This window comes from Macrobrachium nipponense, chromosome 23, assembly GCF_015104395.2.
Source record: "Macrobrachium nipponense isolate FS-2020 chromosome 23, ASM1510439v2, whole genome shotgun sequence".
NCBI lineage: Eukaryota > Metazoa > Arthropoda > Malacostraca > Decapoda > Palaemonidae > Macrobrachium > Macrobrachium nipponense.
In genome coordinates, this window is record NC_061090.1 from 19,046,938 (window position 1) to 19,065,882 (window position 18,945).

The 18,945-nt window shown below is 37.1% G+C and overlaps 2 protein-coding genes across 3 annotated transcripts in view; one reads left to right on the forward strand and one right to left on the reverse strand.

Annotated features, from left to right (window-relative positions):
- LOC135199173 (UDP-GlcNAc:betaGal beta-1,3-N-acetylglucosaminyltransferase 7-like) overlaps positions 1–16,092 on the forward strand; it is a 23,073-nt gene extending 6,981 nt beyond the window's left edge. The window contains exons 2-6 of one of the 2 annotated variants that reach the window (XM_064227066.1): positions 3,953–4,159; positions 7,159–7,398; positions 13,132–13,526; positions 15,114–15,255; positions 15,755–16,092. In XM_064227066.1, coding sequence (XP_064083136.1) covers positions 3,959–4,159; positions 7,159–7,398; positions 13,132–13,526; positions 15,114–15,255; positions 15,755–15,862 — 1,086 coding nt within the window. In that variant the 5' untranslated portion in view covers positions 3,953–3,958 and the 3' untranslated portion in view covers positions 15,863–16,092. The remainder of the gene's footprint in view (positions 1–3,952; positions 4,160–7,158; positions 7,399–13,131; positions 13,527–15,113; positions 15,256–15,754) is intronic. The other variant, XM_064227069.1, reaches the window with a different exon arrangement.
- A 186-nt stretch (positions 16,093–16,278) lies between these two features.
- Positions 16,279–18,945, reverse strand: part of LOC135199160 (uncharacterized) — a 44,003-nt gene continuing 41,336 nt past the window's right edge. The window contains exon 17 of the mRNA XM_064227061.1: positions 16,279–17,018. Within this exon, the coding sequence (XP_064083131.1) occupies positions 16,635–17,018 (384 nt within the window). The 3' untranslated portion in view covers positions 16,279–16,634. The remainder of the gene's footprint in view (positions 17,019–18,945) is intronic.

Sequence of the window (18,945 nt, forward strand, 5' to 3'; positions counted from 1 at the left end):
AGGTTTTCCTCCTGTTACATCTTTCAAAACTTTTTTTCCGTCCGTTTCATTTTCAGGGCTGAATGATCTCATAGTTCCCAGCTCTTGGCCTCTGAAACGGACTTCTATACTCTATTCTACAACTCTTAGTTTTGTGTATGAATTATCCTCGGGGAAAGTCGAGCGGCTCCTCGGTCGATGAAGCTTGACACCTAACTAATTATGTAGTTAATCAGCGGCAGGTGAATGACGGGTGGGGGGGGGGGGGGGGGGGTGGGGGGGGGGGGAGAGGGAAAGGGGAGGGATCCTCAGACATGAGTGACGTCGCCGGGGGGGGGGGGGGGGGGTGACCCACCAACTCACTCGATTACCGTCCCGAACTTTTCTTTTCGGCAACCTGGGTAAATAAAGGTTTAGTTGAAGAGATGAGACTGTGGAAATATATTTAGGAAAGAATGCGAAATTGTCTTAAATTCGCAAATGGCTTTTGTTAAACAGGTTGACACCAGCCTATTTGACTTGTTTTACTTGTCTGCGTTTCCTTTATTTTACTTGTTTTATTAATCTGCTTTTATTTTTGTTTACTTGTTTTATCTAATTTTCTATTATTTGACTTGTTTTTATCTGTTTTTATTGAACTTTTTTTATTGATCTCATTTTGCTTTATTTACTAGTTTTATTTATCTGATTTTCTTTGTTTTATTTATCTGATTTTCGTTTACTTTACTTGTTTTATTTATAAGCTTTTATTTTGCTTGTTTATTCAACTGATTTTCTTTTATTTTGTTTTATTTATATTTTTTATTTTGCGTGTTTGTTTGCCTGATTTAATTTTACTTGTTTTATCATAAGCTTTTATTTTACTTGTTTATTTGCCTGATTTTCTTTTATTTTACCTTTTTTATCTACATTTATTTAACTTTAATTTATCCGATATTCCTTTATTTTACTTGTATCATTTATCTGATTTTCATTTATTTTACTTTCATTTTCCTGCTTCTCTTTAGTTTACTAAATTATTTATCTGCTTTTCTTTTAATTAACTTGTTTTATCTGCTTTTCTTTAATTAACTTGTTTTATCTGCTTTTCTTTTAATTAACTTGTTTTAGCTGCTTTCCTTTTATTTTTTATTTTTTCCTTTTATTTTACTGTTCATAATCTGTTTTTCTATTATTTTACTTGTATTTATCTGCTTTTCTTTTAACAGTTTCCTCCTCACTTCTCAGTTTCCTTTTGTCTGTCAGCTTCAACAGCTCAGGTAACAGCTTGGCTTGTAATGATACCGCAATAAAGGACAAAAGAGCAAATTATTTAGAAACTACGATCAGAAAATACGGTAAGTGGCAACTGGCACGAATAATTTGTATTAACGTATTGATGTTTTAAAACCGGTGATGTTTAAGAAAAGAAAAAAAGGGGGGGGGGTGGCGGGTGGGTGGTGTTCCCTGTCAGAAATGGCAGATACCTTTCCTGATTTTTTCAGAAACAGATGACAATTCGGTATATATATATATATATATATATATATATATATATATATATATTATATATATATATATATATATATCAACCGAAGGGGAAGTCTCAGACGGGATACATGGCGGTAAAAGGTTTAAATGGAGACATCAGTTTCATATGGGCGTTTATTTAATGCAACGTTTCAGGGACCAGCCCCATTTTCAAGCTGAAAATTACAATAGTAAAATAAAATTAAAATAATTACTCATCTAAAAACATACAATTACAATACTTAAAGCATATCAAAAGAACACCAACTAAACGCAAGTACCATTTCCAGTAGAGGAAGGAAGACGAGTGACTTAAAAAAACAAAAACAAAACCCGAAGGCGTCTCTATTGTTTATGCCAGTTACAGAGGAGTGGAGGCAGTTTGGTTGTTCAGTTTTGGAACAATCGTCTTTATAAAGAGCGATTCGAAGACCGCTAGCTGCTGCGGAGAAGACGCCTTTTGAAAGGTCTTTAAGTTTTTATATTCAATATTGACTCTGCATTTCTTTGTGTGGTCACGGATGCTGGAAAATTCAGATGATAATTTGACTCCAGTACGGAAACTCACCCCCCTATGGCAATCTATTCGGACCTTAAGAAGTCTTCTTGAGGCTCCAATATATTTTCCTAGATCACATCTAGGACAAGTATATAAATAGACAATATTAGATGCCATGAGAGGGTTTAACTTGTCTTTATATTTAAAAATTGATCCAATTGTCAATGGGTTTGTTGGGATCAGCTGACATTTTATGGCCGGACAGTAAGTTCTAATAATCTGTTGCATTTTGACATAGAATTTCGAATTGATTAAAAATGGAACACTGGCATAGAACGGCATCCTAGGTACAGTCTGACTAGCATTGCTAGGTAAAAATTGCATATTCATAAATTTGTGAAGGCATTTATAAAATAAACTACTGGGATAACAGTTATCCGTAAAATATTTCTTTAAAAAGGTGACCTCATTGTGGAATTCAGACCATCCAGAAGAAAGGGAAAAAGCCCTGTGGAAAAGAGTAAAGAGAGAGTTTATCTTAAAATTGAAATTACAGAAACTATAGAAATTTGTGCCCAAACCTGTGAACGTCTTCTTTCTGAAAATGGACGTGTAAAATCTTGAATTATTAAGAGACACTTCCATATCCAAAAAAGTAAGTTTATCTTTCTCGTAATCAATTGTGAATTTTATATTTGGGTGGGCCAGATTAGCATTGTGTAAAAATAATTCGGCTCTATATTTATCTTTAAATAAGATAAAAGTGCCGTCGACATAACGACAGTAAAATAACCGGTGATAAGCCAGAGGGCAGTTATCCAGCAACCGCTCCTCTAACTCACACATAAAAATATTAGCCAGCACCGGGCCAAAGGGACTTCCCATTGCCATGCCGTCAGCCTGCACATAAGCTTTACCATTAAAAATAAAGGCAGTGTCCTGCACCGCCAAGGTTAAAAGTTCTTAAAAATTAAATTGTCGTAATTTAAACCGTTAAATAGTGTCATTATCAGTAAAAATCTTATTAAAAATATCTGTATAGTTTCTTCCACAGGAATATTTGTGAATAAAGCTTCAACATCGAGGCTTACCATAAACAGGTCTGAGTCCTGACATAAAATCCTTTCTTTAAACTCTAGCGTATTGTTCCAATTCTGAACAACCAAACTGCCTCCACCCCTCTGTACCTGGCATAAACAATAGAGATCCCTTCGTGTTTTGTTTTTGTTTTTAGTCATGCGTCTTCCTTACCTCTACTGGAAATGGTACTTGCGTTTAGTTGGTGTTCTTAATAATATGCTTTAAGTATTGTAATTGTATGTTTTTAGATGAGTAATTATTTTTATTTTATTTTATTATTGTAATTTTCAGCTTGAAAATGGGGCTGGTCCCTGAAACGTTGCATTAAATAAACGCCCATATGAAACAGATGTCTCCATTTTAAACCCTTACCGCATATATATATATATATATATATCATTATATATTATATTATCTATATATATATATATTAATGATGTATGTATATACGTACGTATATGTATATGTACTATGTATGTATGTGCATGTGTGTGTTAGGTGGAAAAATTTATTTATACCTTTATAGTGTCATGTCAAACGATTTTTTAGCAATAATGTTAGAGTGCAAATGTAGCATCCTTGCAAATTATTTCGTAGTAGTTTTTAGTAGAAGTGATTTAAGACTCTTTCGAATCTTTGATGAATTTAAGGATACGAAAGAAGACTTAACTCTTGGGAAGGCTCTCAAGACAGTTTCTAACGATCAGTTTTCTTTTAAAACTACTAGTTAGTACAATAATGTTAATTTTCATCCAACCCTTAAACCTACTATTCTCAAAGATGTATTTATGATACCAGTGAGTGACTGCCGTTGGCCTCCAACGTGATAAATGCCAATGTTTAACCTGAGTTGGGCGATTCTCTCTTAATATTTTCTATTTCCAGATCGCCATGAAATTCTGCGCCGTCAGTAAGGAGTCTAAGGTTTCTTTTGCCCTTTTGGCTTTGATGTATTTGCTAATCATCACGTACACGTATATTTGTGTCTTGCTGAAAGTTCCCATCGAGCCGGAGACTAGCGAACGTCCTCGAGTTGTCCGGCGTAGCCTAGGATGGAGAGAACTTCTGAAAACGTGGGACTATAACTTCAGGGTAATGTTTGCTTTTTCTAGAGCACGTTCCAGTGAATGGCCGTGTTTTGGAACGGGTAATATAAATCTACGAGTGTTCATTGTCTTGTCTTCTATCATCAACTTACATAGAAATCTCATCATCATTCTCACCACGTGAAAGATGTATAGATTTTAGGATCTTAAGTCTAGAGTTATTGTGGGGATCGCGGTAAAAGGGGGCCTAGTGGCTCATACATCCCCTTCCCCCTCATTTTTTCTATTAACTTTTTTTCTAAAATCATGATTTATTTGATTTGGCATGAAAATGAATGCAAACGGTAGCGTGCTTAAATTCATGCCAGTCTCGATTAGGGAAAACCTGCCTTCATAGGGTTTGAGGTTCGTTGCTACCGTACATAATTCCTTTCTAGTCTTGCGCAGATTAATTTTTTTAGGAATTACTGCAGGGAAATAAACATTACCGCTCTCTCCTGATCGATGTGAACAGATGTCATTTGGCCAGTCTCTCTCTCTCTCTCTCTCTCTCTCTCTCTCTCTCTCTCTCTAGTTTGGCATGTGCACGTGTATTCACATCCAGACAGAGAATTGCAAATGATCGTGTACATACAGCAAGGTAGCATTCGTACTTTCAGCTTCTTGTAAAGTTAACAAAGTTAACAAACAGACACAACGAGAAACAAATATGAAAAGTCAGAAATACTAATTACACCCTAAATGCTGTGTAAAAATGCTAGTCACAAAAGTCAAAAGAAAGTCATGAAAGACCATTATAACTTTAAAATGAGGTGCTGGCATAATACTACGTTAAACTAATGCTTACAATACTTTAATGAGCCATTTCATACTTTAAGCCCTTTCAAGATTTGCCCCCTGAATAGCATGAAAAATTAAAAAGGCGTTAAAAGTAATTTCCATGTCAGCAACACTAATACTAATCACTGAGGTTGGAAGGTGAAAGAGATTCAGTGATTGGTATTATAATTGCCGTGGGTGTCGTCGGACATCGCCAGCTGACGTTGAGCCATCAAGATGGTCAATTCAGACTCAGGAGAACAACACGTAAACTTGAAACGACTGTGAGTTGGTTGCAAAACTAGGATATCTAGGAAAATGGGAGGCGTTAGTAGGGACCTTTATCCCCGTAGGGGTTCAGTGCCATCAGTGCACCTCATGCGGTACACTGTAGCCATTACTTGAAGTCCTTACAGCGTCACTTCGGCCCCCAGCTACGAAACCTTTCATTCTTATTACTGTACCTCCATTCATATTCTCTTTCTTCCCTCTTGCTATCTACCCTCTCCTAACAATTGTTTCACAGTGCAACTGCGAAGTTTTCCTCCTGTTGCACCCACAGTCTAGTTCCGTGGTTGTACTTTTCAGACCTTTCTACTCTCAATTTCCTTTTCAGCGTTGAATGACTTCGTAAGTCCCACTGCTGGGCCTTTGGCCAAAATTAAATATCCTATTGTGTTTTTTTCCTGGCCCACCTTGATCGCATTAAATGGAAGTTAAGAAAAAGATGAACAAGATTTGTTGGTGGCTGTATCAGTCATGTAGCACCGATGAATTCCGCCACGACTGAGACTATATACTTAAATACTACTTAGCATTTTTGATGACTGATTTTAATGACATAATCGCTGCAATCATTTTTCTTTTGATGATGATTTAGATGAGCAGCTGTATGCTATTACTAGTAATAAATAATTATAAGCTTGATCCCGTTAGAGTATACAGTTCTTGAAGCTGAGGTACTAGACCGCACGCTGAAATGGCACTAGTAAATTCTCATGAGTTGTGAGAGATGTTATTTCTGGTGATAGAAGTTCATCAGTCTCGACGTGGTTCGGAAGTCGCGTAAAGCCGTTGGTCCCGTTCCTGAATAACCACTGGTTCCGTGCAACGTAAAAACACCAAACAAACAAACCGACAAACCAGTAAATTCTTGATTATTAATATCTGTAGCACCCTCATATTAATTCGAGGATCTAAAGCCAATTTCGCTCGCCCATCGGTGTCTTGACAAAGGACGTGATGAAACAAGCAATGGCGGCTGGCTGCTTGAGTATCATGCTTGTTATGCATGCACTTGAATGAAAAAATGCATTTGCACTGACTTTTTCTTTAGTTCATACTGGGAGTATGTAAGATGAGAGAGAGAGAGAGAGAGAGAGAGAGAGAGAGAGAGAGAGAGAGAGAGAGAGAGAGAGAGAGAGATTAAATATGTATTATTGGCAACTATATCGTGCACAATTTTTCCGTATTTCTGACTCGTAGAATATTATTTACATTTAATTTTTTTCAGCAACCAATATTTTTTCCCCCTTTTAATCCCTCAGATTCAATTTTGTTAATTTTCTTGCTGCTTGCCATCCAGTCAAATTTTAAGATCTCGACCTCGCTAGAGTTCTTTCACGCAAAAGCAAAATTTCATCGTTAACTTTTACACACAAGTCCAGCCGACCACTAAGGCTTTTTAAAGCGGTACGGAGGACGAAATTAGATCTAAATTATAGTATATGGATTTCTACCAAATTACGATTCTCGGCAATTTTAAGTCTCGGTACCACTTTGTTCCATTCTCTCTCTCTCTCTCTCTCTCTCTCTCTCTCTCTCTCTCTCTCTCTCTCTCTCTGTTACACTTCCTTACACGTCACACTTAATTTGCATTTACGTATTATCTTCTGTCTTAAACATGTCTGATCAGTGAAGACTGTATTACCCATGTCTGTAAATTATGTAAGGTTTATATTTTACAGCTGAAAAAACACCCTTAATTGTTTACTGTTAAAGCAGGCAAGATGATTACGCTAGGGTACAAAGAAACCCAATTTAGTATTTTCCTCTATTTTGCTCCTTTGCTTTATTATATTATTATAACAGGAGGAAGTTATGCTAGTTGTTTTTTTTTTCTTTCGCAAGAATATATGTATATGTATAATATAAAGTATTTTTTGTTTAATGTTCAATAGCTTTCGTATGCACTCCTTTAGGTGATATATTTCGTGATTTTTTCAGCTGAAAATAGAATCGACAGGTCCCATAGTGTTTACTTATCCCGATGCTGTGAAATTCATCCTAAACGAGGTCCATGCTTGCGAGGAAGACTTCCTGGTACTGGCTTTAGTGGTGACTGCCATACAGAATCACCAGAGGAGACATTTCATACGTCACACCTGGGGTCACAGTGCTGTAGTCGAGAAGACTGGTATCAAACCGCTGTTCATCGTTGGGCAACCAAAACAACAAAGAGATCAGGTCGGTGGGGGATGAAAAAATGTTAGTCTGTTTTTCCTTGACTTTTTTAGTCTTTTATGGATGGCCAAAACAAGGGAAATAATAACTTTAGAATGGTTAATTAATTGACTTTGAATGGCGGCAAACCTATATCGACAAAAGACTGTAAATGATTCAGGAATTCCAGGATTGGGCTTAGAATTTTAAGATTTTTGTCCCGGAAATGGCTGGCAGAATGGATTCTTGAATCTTCTAGCCCTCGAGTTTCTGATTCCCAGAGTTATCAGTGGGTGAATTTAGGAAATTCAGGGTTCACTTTTTCGCGTTTGACAAACGTAGTTTTAAATTTTAACTATTGTAAAGATCGATGAGGTAGTTTGGATGGTCGCTGCAGATGCTATCACTCCTAATAGATCCTCCACCACAACTCGTTAGACAAAGTTGGCTGGATTCGTTACTTTGTGTGGTAAATGAGACACTCGTCGTCTTGAAGCCACTATTATTGATGGATGTCCTTTGGGTTCATCTCCCCCTGCAGACCCATAAGGCTACTTACAGAAGTGCTGATTTCCAGTTGTAGTCCATCTTTGCCAAGGTAGTTACTAACTGAAGTTCTCTTTATCGAGAAGTTAACTTTGTCAACTCAGTATTTTTTGGGGGGGTTGGGGAGGGGAATGGACTTTTGGCAGTTACATCCTCCTTTCCGTGATCTTATTTGCGTAATCCTCCCTCTTAAAGAGTGATTCATGCTACGTTATGATTAGTGGGACTTTAATAAGCTTAAACAACAAAGTATTTCCTCGAAATGCTCTTCTTCGTGCATAGGTATGCATTCACACAGAAGGCTATTTTATGGAAAGGGGTTTGTGTAAGAAACAGTATTGTTAAATCAGTTTTTAGAAATTGTGCCAAATGTGTACAGAACTCTGTGCTGGTTGCTTGTAGAATAGGGAGTGTGTACACTACTACTGATCATTAATAACTAATGAGCATTCATACAACAAAAGTAAAACATTCATTTCCTGGTATTTGTGTCCAGATGACTTCATTGAATTATTTTACAGGAAGGGCAGCTTCAACATTTATGTAAAGTACTATGCCCTTAAAAGATGAATAACCGTCGGTTGTCGGTCATTTTCACAACTACTGTGAACATGGTGTTTATGCCTGTTCCAAAACACTGGCACATCTGCAGACTTCAGTAACTATAGGCCAGTCTCTATTCTCCCTGTGCTCTCCAAAGTTGCTGAAAAACTTAAATGTGGAATGTAAAGTATTGTAGTTGATAGTCAATATGAATGCACGAAGCAGTTGGGTACCTATGATGCTCTTTTAGACTTGACGTGCCATTTGCCAGGGAACCTTGATAAGGATTTAGAGTGCAGAGTAATTCAAATCGATTTTAGTGTTGCTTTGTTTATTAATTCACAAGGCACTTAATTTATATACTTCAGATTCTCGGAGTGAGTGAATATACTTTAGTACTACTTGATTTCCTTACAGGTAGGCAGCAAGGAGTTGCTGTGGACGGGATTTTTAGTGAACCAGGACCTATTGTGTATGGAGTTCCACAGGGCAGTGTTCTTGGTCCACTGTTATTTTTAGTTATAAAAGTGATAGGGTTGTTGGCAAGGAAAAAAAAAAGATTGTTCAGTATACCGATGATGCAACATTTGTAAATGTAATGAAGTCTCCACTTATGAGAAATGAAGCTGCCCTCAGCCTCAGTTGGGACATGGACCGGATCAGGTACTGGTGTGGTCACTGAGGTATGAAGCTGAACTCCAGTAAAATGAAAACACTATTGATTAGCGGATCTCGTACAGATTTCCCACCCCATCCTCCCCTTCAGGTTGATGGAACTTTGCTGAATGAGTCTGAAGCTTTTAAAAGTATCTTAGGTGTAACTTTTGACTGGCATCTAACTTTTGAGAAACTTCTAATGAAAGTTTCAGCAAAAATGCTGCAAGAATGTTAGGTCTTCTTCATAATAGGTCTTCTTCAGAAGGCCTCATGCATGTGTTTATAAGTGATAAAACCAATGCACCTATTTTAGGTCAGTTATACTTCCTGTACTGGAATACTTATCTTTGGTGTGTCTCCACTTCTGCCAGAGATTTATCTCTCTTAGATAGAGTGATTCATGGTATAGGTTTCTGTTTTCTAATAGTAGCGGTTATGACTTGGACCATTGACGGGTTGTCTCTTGTCACTTTTTCATAAGTTGCATTTCAACAGAAATCTTTCACATTCACTATTGATCCCTGATCTCCTTTATCTGCCGAGAGCAACCAGGTTTGCTGGGCAGCAGCACAGATATAAAAGCCTAGATGCCACATTGGCCGGTCGGACATACGTCATCAGGTCCGCCATCCTGGCGCGGTAATCTTAGACAGGTGGTTTCAGACGTGGTTTTTTCTAAAATGCCTCAATATTGTGCTGCATTTGGCTGTAACGACATAAGAAATTTACGTAGTCGAGAGCAGGGCATCACATTTCATAAGTAAGTTTATTGTAGTATGTACACAATCTCATTTTTTGTCGGGAACAGCAGCAACAGCCCTATCTCTGCAGTGTAATTGAATGTTGCAAAAGTAGTTATGGTTAATCCCGGGTTATCTTTCCTGTTCTGATAGAAAACTAGGGTTGTCATGCATCATTTTAATCGCCAGAATGTAGTCTGTCCATCTGCTAGGGTCTCTGTTTCTTTATATTTGTTGTAGCAGTAATACAAGCAATAATACAGAGCGGTTTTAGAATATTTTCTGCGCAGCTCTATCTGTCTATCATGTTAAAGTTTAAGTTTCACACTTTCAAGGTCAGTGCAACTAAAGTTCTGCTGATCTATGTGATTTTTGTACATGTATTGTTATTAATCTATTTACCTAAATATGTATTGTAGATTTCCAAATAAGAACTAAATGGCCAAGCAAGGCACATAATGAGTTTTTGTTGATGTTTTGATACAGGCTGCTAATGTCATATCAATGTATATAGATTATCATTACAATGTAGTATCATTAAACTGTTGGAAACGGCAATGAAAAAAAACTTGTTTAAACTGCTGGGAATATTTATAAATAAATGCACAGATGTACAATAAATGTTATATGTACATTCAATGTAAGAACAAATATCATGAAAATTAATCATTGTGCAATACATTTTGAGAGTTGATACTTCAAAGTATAGGCTTAATAACCCATAAGGCCACCCATAGCTTTAAATTTACATGCCTGACCAAACCAATGAACAGTCAGCTGAAAGAAAATTAGACTGGCCTTATGATTGTGGTCTAGGCTGAAAGGCTCGGGGGTTGAGGGTGTGCGGTACTATGACCGTGTATACGGGGGTGCTCGTCAGGATTGGCTCATTTTGGCAATTTTGGTCTAGAGATGGGTCCCCTTCTGGAAGGGTAGAAATATAGAGATGACCCAGGCCCTTATCCCAAATAAGGTATAATAATTGATGGGTCCTTGACAACACAGGTCTAGAGATGAGCTATATTGAACTGTTAATGCTTGCCATAATGATATATCCTAGTCTGAGCAAATTAAAGGTAGTTTTGTGAAAAATTTAAGTTCTATATAATTATTTCACCATATAAAATTAGGTCTAGAGATAGGTCACTTTTGCCACTAGACGAGGTCTCTTGATCCCCCCTAAATTTTCCAAAGCCAGGTCTAGAGGTCAGAATTCACTGAGGAGCATCCCGTTCCAAAAAATTGGAAGACCCCCCCCCCCCCCCCCCCACCCCCAAGGCTCAAAGGAGCAGGCAGAGATGCAAAGGCTATATAACACAGAAATCCTAGTTATTCTAGGGCCTAGTGTAGTTTATTTTATTTTAGGCCCAACCCTACAGTTTTATGACCTAAACTTGTAGGCCTGTGCCAAAAATTATATTGGGGGAATTTTTAACAGAGCACTTCGAGAGACAAAGATTTTACTTAAGTTGCACAGATCCATAGCTGTAGGCCTACTTTAGTAATCTGTCTTATCACAGCATTTCAAATTATTGTTTACAGCAATAGTTATGGGTAAATATTAACATTTGTGTACAACTAGCCCCCCTTCCCCCTACCTGCTACAACAAAGTCATTGCAAGTTAACTTTCAAACAATAAGGAACAACTTTATTTTATTAGATCCTTGTAGGGAATTATGTAAGCTTTGTAACGAGCCATCAGACAAGAAAATCCGTGCAATATTAAGCGAATGGTGGCGAAAAAAACGTCATATACTGCAGCCTGCTGCGTTGTTTGAATTACCGCGCCAAGATGGCGGACCTGATGACGTGCGCCAGCCTATTCAGCTAGCGGCCGATGCGGCATCTAGGCTTTTATATCTGTGGGCAGCAGCACCAGTTCCAGAAGTCCTTTATTCTTCACACCGTTGGAATGTGGAACAGCCACCCAGGGGATGTCGTGTATTAGGAACTTCAGAAGTTCAAGCGAAAATGCAATGCATTACTACACTAATACTATTCTTCTTGCATTTTAATACATTTATATTTTTATCATTTTTTTTTCTTTTTTAATAAGTGGTATTTCTTCATTCTGTATTCCCCTTTACTTCCTCTTCTTACTAATGAGCACTATATTCTTTGGAAGCTTAAATTTCAAGTCGAATGGTCCCTGTGGGCTTTTTCCACACGAATAGATTTAATCTAATGAATAACAATAACAATAACAATAATGAAAAAGAAACCCACAAATTCAATTTGTAACTTGTTGGGAAAATGACCATAGGATGGATTTCAAAAACAGTAGGCTTATATAACAAAAGCAACAAAATTAGTCACAGGAGGGTAGTAGGAAGGTGCGCTTATCAGAGAGATCAAAAGTAATTGAAGGAAACAAAGGTTTTACCTCAGAAGATCCCATAAGCCGAGCTTTGATATTAAAAGAAGCTAAGATTGACCCTGCTGACCTGGAGATTAGGTTTCCTGCCCAACAGACTTACGGTGACCACACCCTTACCACAAGGGTGAATCCCATTGACCATCAGCTCAGGATATCAGAGCGACAAGAGGGGATTGGCAACTCTCAAGAAAACCAGAACAGCCATCGCATAAATGACAGCACAACGAGAAGAAGTTCCAGAAGACTGCTGGGCCTTGACCCAGGCTAACATCCAACATCTCTGAGAATGGGCCACAGAAGGGCCTGAAAGTACTCGAGTGTTGGAAGTAAAAACTAAATGTAAATACTAGAAGTAAACAAGTTACAAATTGAATTTGTGGGTTTTCTTTTTCAATATTCAGAAGAAAACTGAAAGAAGTTTTTGTTTGGTTATTACAATTAAAAATTTAACAATAAGTTTGATAGCATTGCAATTTTAGTTCCAATAACTAATAATGTTGCTGCAAATAAAACCGGCACATGACCACTAAATATGTATGGTGATTTTTTTCACTAAAAGGTAAAATATCTTTAAATTTACTTCTCAAGTTTTCTTAGGAATGGTACAAGAAGTTATTTTATGAATTTATTTTGATGATGATAAAAAATGGGCATGTAAAAATCATGGATGAAGACTTATTACCAATTAAAAATTTAATCTCTGCATATCCTGTTTTGTTTACATATTCAATAACTTGGATTAAATTAAGATTTAAAAATTGTAATACAGTACCAAAAAAGCCTTTATCTGAGAATTATGACTAAATATGTTTCTTCTTAAAAATGTTACGCTTTCATAGACTCTAAACTTAATAAATAAATGTAATGCAATTACTACATGTATTTCTTTCCAGTTGTCCTTGGAGGAGGAATCCCATCAGCATCATGATATTCTTCAAGCTAATTTCATAGACGACTATCAGAATTTGACTTATAAAACCACGGCCATTCTTCACTGGGCTTCAACTTCCTGTCCAAATGTCCCACTTCTCCTGAAGATTGATGATGATGTGATACCTAACCCATTTGCGCTTAGTGATTATTTGGTATTCTACCTACAAAGGAACCCTCAACCAGTTCTCATTTTGGGAAAAGTCCGGTGCTGTGATCCAGTGCTCAGAGTAGGGAAGTGGGCGGTATCAGAGAAAAAGTACAACAGATCTGGGTATCCTCCATATGTTGCTGGACCCTCCTATATTGTTCCTTCAGCTGTTATACCTGCACTGTTGCAGGCTGCTAAAAAGACAAGGTTAGCATATCAGTGAGTTTATATTTTTAATTGATATCAATTTGCTGGTTTTGGACTGCATTACAATGCAATGCCTGTTTACATTTGCATTACATAGGAAATGAACTTTGACTCTATAACCCTTGCTCATTATTACTGTTGTTATTTTCCCTTCAGAGGCTACACATTGGTTCTCTAAATGATTCTAATTTATGCTTGAATTTCCATTCTGTCTAGTCTTCATCAGTACCATTTTTACAGGATTTGCTTTTCCACTAACTTGCAACCTCACTCTATCATGTGTGTACTCATTGGGCAGTTAATAACACTCATTGCCTTGTGCAGTTCAGTTGAGATTACTAAAGGGTGTCTGTAATGTCCCTTCAGTCTCCAGCTGTACTCACATTTCGGCAATTATCTCCCATTCCCTTTCCCTTTCCCTTTCTTCCATGTTGGTGTTCAGTCTCGCTCGGTTGTTATTCCTTGGCACAATTTGGAATTTTCTCCCAAGTTCACCTGGAGATCCTTGCAATGGTTATTTTTGAAACTTGCAGCATGCTGTTCATATCACAAGTCTTGATCACAGAATCTGCATGGCAAAGTGGTTATCATACAAAGGTTTTTTTGCATTATATGCCCTTCAGACCCCAGCTGCAGTCTTCTGTATTTTGTCCTTCATTTCCTTTCTCTTTCCCATTTAACTCTCTGCCAACATCACCGTCTTCCATTGTCATTTACATCTTTCTCTTACTTCCTCCCCAAAGACTTTGCTCTGTTCTTTGTTGGGGCCATGCACTTTTTTTGCTCCCAGTTTACCGTATGGAAAAATCTACATATTGACCTCTAAATCTGGCATTCTATACAGTGAGTCCATCCACTTGCCAAGTGAGTTTCAAAGCACTAGCAACTTAAATCTCCGAGCTGAAAACTTTAAACTTAACCCATATACTGGTGGTTGGGATCCAGCATCCTGTGCTGAATTGAAGGGTCAAGGTTATACTGAGAGGTCAAATAGAAATTTGCCACTGCTACAAGCATTGTGCTTTTCATGCACAGTATTCATTCTTTTCCAGTTACCCTTAGAACAGCTGCCATCAGTGTCTGCATCCCTTTGCTGAAATCATGAAAATCATTATATACTTTTTGTGTCTGCTGATTTCTACTCTCCAGCTTTTGAATATTAAAATTCTTGTTACTGTGCAAATTTTTTCCAGTAGCATCTGAGTTTTTAAGTCGGAAAACTACATATCCTCGACATGACTGACATGTGATTTAAATGGTTTTTTAAAAACCAACTGCAATGCTGTGCCTTAGCAATTTACTACAAAACCTAGATAAAGTTTTAAAGTGCACATTACCATGATTAGGCTTGAGACTCTAGGTTATAACACACCAAACTTTTTTTTTTTTTTTTTTTTCTGATTTTCTTAATGAAAAAATAAATTCATTCTGGGACTAATACTAAAAGTCATTTTAGAGCTTCCAATTTCTTATAAAGCTTGCAAGCTTTCTAAATTTTACTTTACTTCTGAGAAGGGTTACGCTCCTTAGCTGGCATTAATGCTAATCCTCTATATTCATTATTTTTTTTAAACATTTCTTGAACAGATTCCTTCACTTAGAAGATGTGTATACAACAGGGTTGGTAGCTCAAACTGCAGGTATAAGACATAAGACCATCGTAAGTCTTACAAATTCAGATGGTAACAAGATGAAGACCCATTGGTGTTATGGTAGTAAAGTTTTCCAGGTGAGCTTCATATTGCTTTAGACTCGATTGAAACATTCTTCCTCTTTACCAATATCTTGCTAATAAGGTTAAGGTCTGCATTTCTGCAACCAGTCGTATATACTGCTCATGTTAAGTAACTTATATTAGTAAATGTATTTTCATTTTTACTTAGTCATTATCAAACCCTTTAAGAAATTTTGTTGTAAAACAGGTTCCGCTGATTCAGCAACTGTAAATTGTTACAACTTTAGTACAATTTACACTATGCAGAAGTTGCTGTCTTTTGGGACATTTTAACTCATTAAATGCCTTACTTGAAAAGTATATTTCAAGGACCAGCAGTCTTTTTGAGGCTTCAAAAATATATGAAGATTGTTGGACAGTCTCGCAACCTAGTTAATCCAACATAGCTGTTACACTAAAAGTATTTATAGTTTAAAGCTGTTGTCTTTGATATTGTACACTTACTTTACTGTACTTTACCAAGTGCAAGAAATATTTTTTCCAACCTTTACAGGAAAATGTTGGACCAGTGAATGCAGCAAGGGGTTGGAATATTTTACGAAAAGTTGAAAATATCTCTCGTCCAGAAGCTTATATACTCCCGGGAAATATAAATTCCTGAAAAAGGTAAATGCTGTATGAGGGGTACTTCTGTATATATTTTTCTAAAAAATAAAATTTTAGAATAAAAAAACCTACAGTAATAGTGTCTACTTAGTTCTAAAAACCTTAAAAGCATCAAATAAGTGTCTTGTTGTTCTCATAACTCTTTCATGTAATGCAAAAGTCATCATAATCATGTAAGCTTGAAGAGGTCAAAAGTAGAGACTAAGCAGTCGGCTTGAGGCATCCTCATCCAGTAGCTTCTAGCAGTTAGGTTAAAAAGTAATAACTTGATTTTCAATTTTACTTCCCCATCCTTTTTTATTATAGCTGAATGAATCCCCTTCAGTTTCCTTTTTCTACATATGGAAGATAAAGAATTCTGTATGCCACAATAAGTACTTTTAGTTTTGTGTGTTTGTATGAAGTAATGAAGTAACTGTGTAGCTTATATGTTCCTTTTACTTTCAATCAAGTTCATTTGTACTTTGTTCTGATCCTCCTGGCAGTGTGTTCATTTAGTTTCCAATTAAGTTTTGTCAGAATCTGCACCTTTATTGAAGTTGGTAGAGTTCAGCGATATGAAACTATGAATCTTAAAAATAAAATAGTGCAGGTAAGGAAATTACAAAGAATAGGGTTTTAAGAATATTTCAATAAAAATTCACATACAGATCTCATATAACATTAGAATATACATATAGCAAAATTTAAAAAATACTTTTAAATAGTTGATAAAAAGCAACACAATGCCATATTTACAATTCAGAAAATAAAAAACATTTAGCACATTACGTTGAGAAGGAAGGATTGAGGTATGAAATTGGATCACACTCTTCAATGTTTACATCAAAGTGACTTATTCTTCCACTCTGAAGAGAGACCTCCAAACTTTCACTGGTCCCTGCTGTAGTGTAAGATGGTTGAGCTGATGAGTCTGACTGCAGTAGCATCTGATGCTTGGAAACATGTGATGCACCATTCTGAGTAGATATGACTAATGATGTTGCATTTTCTGACAAGTCTTGAGATTCTGAGATTACCAAATTTTCAGTGTGAGGTTGGTCAAAATTTGCAACGATGGGTTCTCCTTGTATATCACCTTCCATTTCCAAATTTTCATTCACAGTGCCCAAGGATCTTGCTTCATGATCATGGAAAGTTTCTTTGTGCACCTGTAATATAACTTCTGGATTTTAATTTTTAATTTGCACACCTTAATACAATGTAAATTCAATTTAATATTATTTAGAGTAATTTAAATATTCCTGAACATAAACAAGATTTTGTCAATCAAACGTTCAAACTCACATACACTACAGTAAATGTAGATTTATGTATGGTACTTTCCATAATGTGAACTACAATCACAGTAATAAATTTAGTAACAGGTAGAAATATCATGGAGGGGAAGGATACCTAACTTAACCATATATATCTCAAAAATTGCTGTTCTCCTCAGTAAACACTACTGTATTCAGTATGTATAGAGAATTGTACTCTTAACCTTTGAGATGGTAGGTGGCACCTGATTGTCCTTCAGTCTCTTCCTCAGAACTCCAAGACAACAATGCCTGAATCAAGAGCAAGTCAGGATCTGGTCATGACTATCAACTAAGAAGGTCACAACCTGCTGTGGTTGCTCCTCACTCTTGGGAGAAGGTGAAAAACTGCTGATGACAAAGTTACTTCAAGGAACAATAGTGCCTTGGTGTGGAATTCTAAACCCTGATGCTGCTTTAGTTGCTATTAGGCCATTAATGCTGAGAAGTGTTGCTGCTGTTCCTGCAGTGTCCTGGGTTTAAAAAAAAAAATCTACACCTGCTACTGCCCCACAGGCTAGGACCTGTTGCTGCCACCACTGCATTGGTAGAAACTGTTTCTGCAATTTGGCCTGGGACCACAAACATCACCTGGTAGTCAGAAAGGCAGAACTGGCCAGAAATACTAGAACTTATTGCATTGGCTAAGATAAAAGACTATGCTCAGCAGAAAAAGAATACTAGGAGAATGATTTTTAAGACTTGAAACTTGATTATGTGAAATATGACAATAAAAAGTGCTCATGTCAGCACCCACTGTTCTTCTGCTGTACTGATTCTGAGCCAGGACTGGCTTCTACTATATCTAGAATTTCTACTGCTCCTTACCCCAGCTTGTGCGTTGGTCAATGGCATGTTGCTGTAAAACTGGTCATACAACTCCCTCAAGTCTTACTGCTGTAAAGGCCATTGATGCAAGGACTGCATGCCTGCCAATGTCAGAGCTGGATGATAAAGCTGTTCTATTGCCTAGTGATGTCATGACCTGATACTGCTGCTACTACCCCTATGGCTGGATTAGCCTGCTCCTGCATAAGGTAAACAATATTGGTTCATCTACACTAAGTAAAAAAGTACTACTGCTGCACTGCCCAAAAAGATTACTGCTGTTACTGCTGCTCAAGTTGCAACTATATGTTCTGGGTACCACTGCTGCTGCTGTTACCTTTGCAACTGAACGATAACTGGATGTTGGAAATGCTCCAACAATGGCTGCAGGAAAACCAGGATTGGATGGTAATGCTGCTACTAAAATAAACATCAACTCCAGAAATGGATGTTTCTGCAAATGCATTTTAGCTATCAATGTCAGCACCTGATGTTCTACCTATTGCTGCAATGGCTATTGTCCCATTGAATGTTTGCCACTCATACCACTGCTTGGACTCACTTTTTCAAGACCAAATTGGAAGGTGTTGCTTCTACTTTTACCTTTTATTCAAGACCAAAATTGGAAATTGTTGCTTCTACAGTTACCATTAATGCCAACACTGAAATGGCAGTTAGTTCCAGAACTGGATGCTTTTGTTTCTACTGTTCTGTGCATTATATGTCGCTGCTTGCTCTCCTCTCATGAACTTGACATTCTTCAACTACACTGATAGTCAATGTCAGGACTAAAAACTGTTGAATTACCAGGCTTTCAATATCAGGACTATATGCTGATTAAGTTTCCCATCTCCCCTAGGATCACATGCTGCTGGATTACCCTTAGAACCCTAGGACAAGATGGTGCTGTAATGCCTGTCTTCATCAAGACCAGATGCTGTTGCTAGTTTAC